General features: G+C 42.8%; 2 protein-coding genes across 5 annotated transcripts; both read right to left on the reverse strand.

Moving 5' to 3' along the window:
• Window positions 1-295: 295 nt before the first annotated feature.
• creld1a (CRELD disulfide isomerase 1a) lies at window positions 296-3,631 on the reverse strand. 2 transcript variants are annotated; one of them, XM_071912597.2, is made up of 6 exons: window positions 3,492-3,631; window positions 2,512-2,704; window positions 2,327-2,410; window positions 1,887-1,982; window positions 1,633-1,773; window positions 296-1,530 (listed from the first exon to the last, which is right to left on the reverse strand). In XM_071912597.2, the coding sequence occupies exons 2-6, from the start codon at window positions 2,696-2,698 to the stop codon at window positions 1,310-1,312; spliced, it is 729 nt and encodes a 242-aa protein (XP_071768698.2). In that variant the 5' UTR covers window positions 2,699-2,704; window positions 3,492-3,631; the 3' UTR covers window positions 296-1,309. The 2 variants fall into 2 exon arrangements, with proteins under 2 accessions (XP_071768698.2, XP_071768697.2); XM_071912596.2 differs by having other exon boundaries at window positions 2,512-2,728; window positions 3,514-3,615.
• Window positions 3,632-3,918: 287 nt separating this feature from the next.
• il17rc (interleukin 17 receptor C) lies at window positions 3,919-9,307 on the reverse strand. 3 transcript variants are annotated; one of them, XM_078283807.1, is made up of 15 exons: window positions 9,188-9,307; window positions 8,523-8,858; window positions 7,906-8,146; window positions 7,647-7,741; window positions 7,382-7,502; window positions 7,162-7,203; window positions 6,896-7,017; window positions 6,738-6,794; window positions 6,515-6,596; window positions 5,848-6,080; window positions 5,685-5,738; window positions 5,545-5,596; window positions 5,294-5,389; window positions 4,941-4,979; window positions 3,919-4,803 (listed from the first exon to the last, which is right to left on the reverse strand). In XM_078283807.1, exons 2-15 carry the CDS (start codon window positions 8,628-8,630, stop codon window positions 4,031-4,033), a joined length of 2,115 nt encoding a protein of 704 aa, XP_078139933.1. In that variant the 5' UTR covers window positions 8,631-8,858; window positions 9,188-9,307; the 3' UTR covers window positions 3,919-4,030. The 3 variants fall into 3 exon arrangements, with proteins under 3 accessions (XP_078139933.1, XP_071768695.2, XP_071768694.2); XM_071912594.2 differs by having other exon boundaries at window positions 3,919-4,800; window positions 7,641-7,741; XM_071912593.2 differs by having other exon boundaries at window positions 7,641-7,741.

Below are 9,307 nucleotides of genomic sequence, written 5' to 3' on the forward strand. Positions count from 1 at the left end.
CTTAATAACCTAGTAACTAATTCTACCACCATCACTGAATTTTGCATGTATAAGAATATTTGCTGCTGTTAGGCATCAGAATTTGTAGTTGCCTTAATCTTTTTGATGCCTTTTTCAAACACTTTGAAAAAGGCATCAAAAAGATTAAGGCAACTAAATTCAGAATCATGCAGCATTAATCATAACAAACAGCCCCCTGAAAAATGCAAAATATGAGGGATCTAGAGTGCGAAGTGTATTAACATAGGTCACATTTATTTCATTTTCTCATGGATAAAGGAATACATGTGGGTCTACACATGGGGAAAAAGGGGTTCAACATCAAAAAGTGTTCTACATTTTCCTCAAGGGAAAGGCTGAAAACCCATAAATTGCTTTTTGTTTAGTGTATAAATACAGTGCGATTAATACTGGAGGCTGCAAATTCAAACATATTCCACGCTTTCCCACATACATACACACATACATACACACACATGCATACATTCATGCAGTAAATACATATGGCATTTTTTTTAAGGCTGCACTAGGCAACTTCACATGTCAGTGCCTCCAAATGGCAGCGAGGTAACTGATTGAAAAATCTGAACTTCAATACCCAGAAACCATGTAACATGTATCAGTATACTGCACACATCACTCTCATGTTTACCAACCTGGAGCGTCCTGGTGGCTCAGTTGGGAGACGCTTTCCATGTAACCTTAATGTTAACAGATCTTTGTCGCATGTTATCAAGCCGCCTCTCTCTGCCCAATCTTTCCTGTCTCTTTTCACTGTAAACTATCTATTAAGGCAAAAATGCCAAACAATAATCTAAAAAGTGTTTGCCGGTCTGTGATCTCTTGACACCAAAGGTACAACAGAAGGAAAATATCTAACATTACTGAGTCCAGCTTTCTCTGGACAGAGCACTCGCTCGCAGGTCGGAGACAGTTTTGAGTTTCACTCTTAAAACATAATTGTTTCAGAGCAAACAGCGGAGCTAAGAGCTCAAAAATATCATGAACTTGGTAAACTCCAGTGCCACAAGGTGCTCTTGAAGAAAGTACTGAAACTGTCAAAATAGTAAGAGAGCCAGCCTTCAACCCTGCACGGGCAAAACTGGTCAACATTTTCATTGCCCTAATTTGAAAAAAAAACAAAAAACGTTTTAACTTTACCCTCCTCTGCACACGGTGCCTGAAGTAAGCCTTGTATGGCTCTCTTCCTATTTTGACAATTTCAGTGATTTCAGGTCTTGGTGATTGACATGTGTGCATCTGCCATATGATGAGATAAGATGAGATGCTATAAGTCCTTGTTGCAACTTTAACGTCCCTTCAGGAACTTGTCCAGCAGACGGTCCCCCCTGTCAGAAAGCCAGTACCCTGCCATGGCCGCCACAGCTCCCATGAATATAGATGTGAAGACCAAATCTCCCTTAGCAGCCAGTGTGGCCAGAGCACAGAGCACCACCCCAAAGAACATCTGCTGCAGCACCTCCACCTCCTCATCCTGGATATCCTCAAACAGACCTTCCTCCTGAACACCTGAGGGAGACAGAGACATGAACAGTTGCAGTGTGTGTATGCGAACATCTGCGTGCGCACATATATGTTTGTGTGTGTATGCTGAGCTAAGACGTCACTCACTAGGCAGCTGCTTCCTCACACAGCCTTTGTCCTTGCGGAGAAATCCTTCAGCACAGTCACACTGGAAAGAGCCTTCGGTATTGGTGCAAATCTCATCCAGACCAGGACAAAGTAGCACCCTCTCACTGCATTCATCTATATCTGAGCAAAAGAAAGAAAGAAATATGACGTAATCACATCAGAGACTTAAAGGTAACTGCAGAATATGAAGACAGAATATGAACATATTGCCTTAAAAATATCTTTGAAGTTACCCAAACACTTGGCTCCTGTCAGTCTGAAGCCAGAGGCGCATTTCCTGCAGCGTGCTGGTCCACTACCCATGCAGCCCACACAGGCCGGGTCACAGCCTGTGGAAGGAGTGACCATGTAATATCTTCAGTGATATACTGTATTCCACCCTCACATAAGTGGAGGAAGAAAATATTCTCAAATGTCAAAAAACGCAGGATGAGCATCACATTAGACAGAGAGAAATATATGGGACAGCGGAAGTCTAGAGGTCATGGAAGCAGGTTTGTGACTGGAAGGTCACCAGTCACCAGTAGAAGACCAGCAGAAGTCGTGGGCAGCTCAGGGTGATGCTGCTGCAAAGAGCGTACATGCTCAGTGACCTTTCCCTGGACAAATAAAGCTTAAAAAAAGTCTCTCTAATGGGATATACAGTATATTGTATCTTTTATAGACCACTGACCTCTGCACTCATAGGAACCCTCTGTATTGAAGCAGTAGCTGGTAGGAGGACACTTGCCCAGCTCGGTGCCACACTCGTCAACGTCTGAAACAGGTCAAAACAAATATACATTTAGTCTTAATCTTCAAAGACATACACAATCGCATGTACACGCACACACATACACAAAGCTTTGCATACAGTACCTACACAGGTGTTATCATGGAGCGTCCATCCAGCTCTACAGTCCAGACACTTGTCATTTTTTGGCCCTGAACACGTCCTGCAGGTATCTGGGCAGCTCTGGGCCTGAACCATTACAGCCAGCAGCGAACACAGCCAAGCAGCCGGCAGCAGGTTCCAGTGAATCATCCTCGCTCCCATCTGTCCCATCCGGCCCTAAAGATAAGGGTGTAGACTTAGCTCTATCAAAATATCATATCCACATTTGATATATGATGTTTGCAAGTCTGAGCCATAATATCCCTAAGATAATTAAGCAGTTAACATCCAATCATCCTTAAGGTCAAGTGAAAGCAGTTGCCTATTATTTTGGCTATCATGAGGGGAGGGCTGATTGTTGGGGCACGTCTAGCAGGATCGTCAGAGACGAGGATTGCTCAACTTGCTGGTGTTTCATGAGGAACGGTGACTAAGTTGAAGAGGTGGCGGTGAGCTGGTGCACCAGAGACTTCTCTATCACCACCATCACCACCAAATCATGGAAACAACGGTGTCGAGTTTCAGAAACGTGTATCATTTATGCCAAGGCGCACTGATGCTGCTCTGGCGGCCGATACAGGCTGTTGCCCGAAGCCTATTGGTAGGTTACGCAATAGTGAGTTTATGTTGTCCTTATCGTACTTTATGGTATTTTATTATTTTTATTATTATTATTTTTTTTATCTCCTATGATGTCATTATAGTTATTCCTTTAATATTCCTATGGAAACTTATCTTAGGAAGGTTTACTTTAGTTATTTTTAGTAAGGGATGTTAGTGTCCCCCCTCCCATTTCAAAGTAACATCATTCACATATTAAATAGTTAGGAACATCTGTGTCACTAAATATTCTGTGCGCGTTCATTATTACCTTATGAGAATTCAACTTTATAGGAAACGAGGATAGTCTACGCCAGCCCAACATTAAAACAACGTCTATAGATATATAAAGACATATCTTTACCTCGGATAGCCTGTGTGTCGACTCTAAAGTCTGAATTGTTATCGTCGGCAAACACACTCCTCAGTATAGTATATTTCGGTTTTAAAAGAAGTGAGTAAAACTGAGACGCGCTAGTTGAACTTCCAGGCTCCTTCAGTGCGCTTAGAGACTGTCTCCTAATGTGCCGAGCAGGCGGAGCGTTTATTAGCCTTACCACATGCCAGAGAGAAGTTTCAGAGCACCGCCCTTCCGGCACATCGAAAATATTTCAACAAGCAATCCCCTGTGTTTTTACACTGACATTATGCTGCACCAGAGCCATATAGAGAGAGAGTTGCGTCAACGGAAGTCCAAAATGCTTGATCGTCACGTGATTCACGTAGCTTCACCAATCAGATCCACCGCCTCGCGCTGCAAGACGGCCAATCACAATCCGAGACACACCATGCACAAAAATAAGCAAATTTATTTATAGAAAAGTGCTGACAGTCTTACATGGATATTATTAGTTAGTAATTCATTATAGGCCAAATATGTTGCAACTAAATTGTCTCTCATGTTTATCTCATCCCTTTTTTGAAGATATTGTTTATGTGCACAGAGCAACAATTACATTCAGCATGACGTGCTTTTGATGGTTGCTGCTTTAAAGGTGTAATCTCCCAGTTTTTCTCCACACCAAGACATTTATGGGGTGGTGTCCTCTGCTGGTCCAGTCTCTCCTGAGTCCCTGCTGCCCATCCATTTGAGCCTCCCTTTTTCCCCTCTGTCCACTTCCTTCTGCCAGATCCCCTCCCTCTCCTTCCCACAGTTAGCTCAGACAGGAGGGCCTGGGTCTGGGAGGGCAGGTGGAACAGGCGCAGCCCCCGAAGAGGTTCCGGCAGGCTCCCGTCACCACTGGGAGGTTGTGCAGGGTGGGACTCAAAGTCCACCAGGAGAAAACGTTCACCGGCCCGGCCGAGCTGCTTGTCTGCTTGGATGACGCACAGCGAGGCCGTGAACACATCAGAGTAAGGGGACAGTATCTGAGGGAGGCCCCTGTCCTCCCCTTTCCCCTGAGCCTCTTTGCGCTGCTGGGTCCACTCCTCTGCTCGCTCCCAGGCTTTCTGGGTCAGGACCAGCATGACCTGCCCCCCCAGGCTGTCCAGTTTCAGCAGCTGGGAGTGCAGCCATGGCAGGGGCCCCAGAGAGCACTGTTGTGTCCGGCTCCACTGGTCCACAGACACACTGAAGCCCTGGTCGCGGAGCAGGGAGCCGAGCCTACACACCGACTCCGAAACAACGCTCTCCACATCTGGGGGGCTCAGCAGCACCACATGGCCCCTCCCGCCTACTTCAGAGAGAGTTAAGGGAGAAAGAACAAGGGGATGAGTGTGAGAGAGTTGGCTTGCTCCACCGGTCATTCTCCCCCTATGTAATAACTAATAATGACTTCATGAATTCTTTTCAAAAGAGTAGAAAAAAACTCACTTTTTACACATTCACCATTCTGCCAGCTCCACGCCCATCCTGCAAAAATCAAAAAATTCCAAGATCTAGTAAACAGCATTTGGTCTGTGAGGCATATAAAGGGAGCCTTTGAGGGAAGTGGGCAGCTGAGGAAATGCGCACAGTTGGACAATGCATATTTTATCATGAGTTGGTTACAAACGGGCCAGAGAAATCAAAAATTGTTCTGTCCTTGTCTTCCATTTTTTTCTGTTTCTTATTCTTATTTCTTAGTCTTAGTCTTAGTCTTAGTCTTAGTCTTAGTCTTATTCTCATTGGCTGTCAATATCAGTTTATATCTGTTGTATAAAAAGGATAAAGAAAAACAAACGTACTCTTGACTGTGTCATGGAGCAGATAGAATATGAGCGCCGTCAGGGAAACCAGCAACACCATAGAGCCAACCAGGAGACTCCAGCGCCACCTGCCAGCTGAAAGAGAAAGTATTGAAATATTGAAACCAACATTTTTACAGTAAAAGCTCAGTAACCAGGTGTGTTAAAATGAGTCATGCACCAACCATTATCAGTTTCTCTAATCATAAACATTATCAGTCTCCTAAAATATGACTTTCTCTCAGACTCACTGTCATTGAAACAGAATGGACCCAGCGCTTTTTCCATTCCCTTTAGTTTCACCTGTACAAATAGATACACATAAACAGGTTATTCAGCTTCGATAACTGAGGAAATATGACTCTCTGTTGGGCAGGGTAGAATACTTTACCATCACACACGGTGAAAGCTGAAGGTTGATGTCTTCAAATGCCCCCGATTTCTCCTGGAGAGGACAAAATTGTAAACCTTATTAAAATTTAAACAAATAGAAATGAGGGCTACCAAGGCCAGGTAATATTAAGGCTCAGTATTAAAGTATCCTTTTTTGTTACCCAGTGCCTCTTGCTATTTTGTCTCCAGGTGCCATTTGACAGCTGCTGTCTGAAGCCCTTTATCTCCTTGCAGCTGTTCTCTCCGACCCCTGCAGTCCTGTGGCAGGGCCACACTTCAGCCTCCAGCCTGCAGGGGGCAGACAGGTTCCATGACAGCATCGCTCCGTACCTGCTCATCTGACCCTGGACCACAGACACTGACACGTTCTGCCATATGGTCCTTTGGAAGACGTCTGGAATAATAATAATAATAATAACCTTTATTTGTACAGCACCTTTCATACACAACATGCAGCTCAAAGTGTTTTACATCAATAGAAGGCAGATAAAAACAGATAAAAAGATAAAACATATAAAGGAACATTGCATTGCGTTAAAAGAATCAAATCAAGTAAAAAGATAAAAGAACACAATCAAATTAAACAGTTAAAATGAAGGCTAATTAAAAACTAAGCTGAAAAGATCTGTTTTTTGCATTCGCATAAAAAAATGCTCACAGAGCCCGCCTCTAATATTCTTAGGCAGGGTTCCACAGTTTAGGAGCGTAGTTAAAAAAAGGCTGCATCCCCAATCTTCTTTTGAGTGGGGTATTGCACTTCTAACAAACCAATAGGAATAGACATAGAGGAGACTTCACTATACCAAAGGAAGGTTCATGAAAACTTACTTTTATGTTCCTCACCAGGATGGTTTATGAAGGGGCATCTTAGGGAGCGCCGAGACCTCGCGTCACCTTTATCCCACCATGCCTTGAACACACACGCACACACACCCAAACACACACACACACACACACACACACACAAACATGTAAATCTTTATAGGACATAGCAGGTATGACACAGTTTATATGCTAACCATAAGTACACATGGTGTTAAAACAATATTACCTGGAGACACATGCAGGAGGTGACAGAATACAATGGAATAGTCATCCTGTTCCATTTCTATAAATAAACATGAAACACATCACGGCTGTAATGTAAGCAGGAGCACAAATGATAAACAGTAACTGTCACCACAATAGACATTGGTGTATGACACTGACCTCACATTTTCCGTCTGTCTCATACTGGAGGCATACGTTAGGGTAGAGCCTCTCATTCTTGCCAACAACCTGCAGCTCCACCTGATTCCTCTCACAGTTAATTTCTGGGTTGAGTGTGGGGACTGACAAGAGGACAAGATACACCTCATGATTACGATCAGTTTATCTAAAGCCATTTTGCATCACCTCTAGTAATCATTTGTTTGACATGAATACAGATGCAAAATGGCATAAGGAAAAGCACAGATTATATAAGCATTACTTACCTTCACACTCTTCTATACGTTCCTGTAGGTCTGGAGAGCACACTGAGGACAGACAGCAAGATGTGTAAAACACTGTAGCCAGACATATGGTCTCATATATACTGCATGAATAAGACCACTCTGCTGTGCCTATTATTACTAATGATCTTCATTTTGTAATTGTCAAATACAATGAAGTGCTTTTTTCATCATGAGATTCTAGCATAGCAATACACTGTACCTTCATCTAAGGAAGGCACTTCAATGTTTTGTTGAAGGTTTGGTGGTTTAGTCTGCTGAACAGACACCGACACTGTACTGCTGAAGGAAACCCCAGCTGGATTAGTGATCACCAAGGAGAGCTATAGAAGTCATACAAACACACACACATGCACACACACACACACACACACACACACATACACAGCAGATAAAACATGAAAATGAGCAGTGTAAATGTATCCAGCCTATTGGCAGTATAAATTTCAATAGCACTCTACCTGTACCTTGTTTTGCTGGGTTAGAGCTGCAAGATTCACAGTGAACTCCACTCTCTTACATACAGGCAGATTGCTTGTTCTGTAGCACACTTTCACAGATGCTGTTGCAACAGAGAAATCCCAACAGAGGCAGGGTTTAGAATGGTTTGAAACAGTAATGGGGGATGTAACTGGAAGAAGAACACTTCAAACTTCCCACCCTCCACTTCAAACCTAATAAGTTATGTTGCTCTCAGTATACAGTATATGTAGATTCAGTTTACACCTCTTGGATTTCTGGTCTTCTCACTGTCATCCTCCCCATCATGCCCAGAATGGCCCTCATCCTCCATTTCTATATTGGGACGGATGTAGAGCTCTATGACCAGACACAGTGCACATGGCGCTTTGTCCTTGCAGCACAACTTAGCCTGTAGCCTCAAGTCTCTGACATCCACAGCATCATTCTTTGGTTCAGAAGGAGGGGGAATAGACATCTCATCCTTCATGGTGCATTCAGAGAGACCCTATTAAGAGGCAAAGCAACAAATGGAAAATTGGAATACACATTTTTCATGCGTGACGTCACATTTTACTGCATGAGAGTGAACAACACACGGCTTTTACTTTAATTGAGGTCCATATTGTGGCTTGTATACATACGACACCCCTATTGTGACAAGCTGGCAGATTGCTATAACCCTTTGTCTGTTTTGATTAAATATTTGAGTATTAAACACTACTACCTGTGGGTGAAAAAGGAAATTAAAAGATATGGCATCAGAGTGAGCTCCAGTTTCCAGGAAATTAAATGTGTAATCAGTCAACACAAACTGTGCATAGCACCGGAAATTTCTGCTTTGGTGTGTACATGCAAGCATCAATTTCAAAGTCAGTGTCTACCTGTGAGCAAATGACTTGTTGACTGTCATATCCAACGACTTCCAAACCACAGGCTGACATGCCCAGTGTCAGTAAGATACATCCAATGGACCATCCAGGTGAAACCATTTTGCCTCAGGATGCTCGGAAAGATTTGAGTTCTACAACATATTCCTCCAAATATTTGTCACCAGTAGTGACATGAAAACCATGTTCAACAAGTCCAATCTCCCCCCCTGCGTCACGGCTTTGAAATGAAGATTAACTTGACACTCTGTTGAAACTTGACACTGGCAGGAATGTTAAGGGCATAAGTGTGGATATTACCTGTTTTTTACCATTGTTTGTTCACATTACCTGGGGAAAGAGAAATTCAAATGAATAGGTATTCTATTAATTCTAGTCATTGCTTCAGAAGTCTGCATTGTGTAGAACATTGCTATCGTAATCATGTAATTTGTCTTCATAATACAGGATGGCTCCAATAGTTTTCACACATAAAACTAATTAGTCAAGTTCACTGTTCCCTGAATTCGAAACAATAACTGGCCATCCATTTTTGAAACACCTTCAAGCATTTAACAAACAAACAGCGCTAGAGCATGAGAGTGAGAGTATACATACATAACATTAAAATCACACCACATTACATTAGAAATGATATAGATGTAGTGTGGACTACTTACTGTGTTTAGATTGAAATGGTGTAATCCACTTTTTCAGACCGTATAGCTTCTCTCAAAGTATCCAGGTCTATACTTCCTCAAAATAGCCAAAGAATAAGTTTCAGGCAGGTGAAAGTAGAG

Source organism: Centroberyx gerrardi, chromosome 5 (genome assembly GCF_048128805.1).
Source record: "Centroberyx gerrardi isolate f3 chromosome 5, fCenGer3.hap1.cur.20231027, whole genome shotgun sequence".
Taxonomy (NCBI): Eukaryota; Metazoa; Chordata; class Actinopteri; order Beryciformes; family Berycidae; genus Centroberyx; species Centroberyx gerrardi.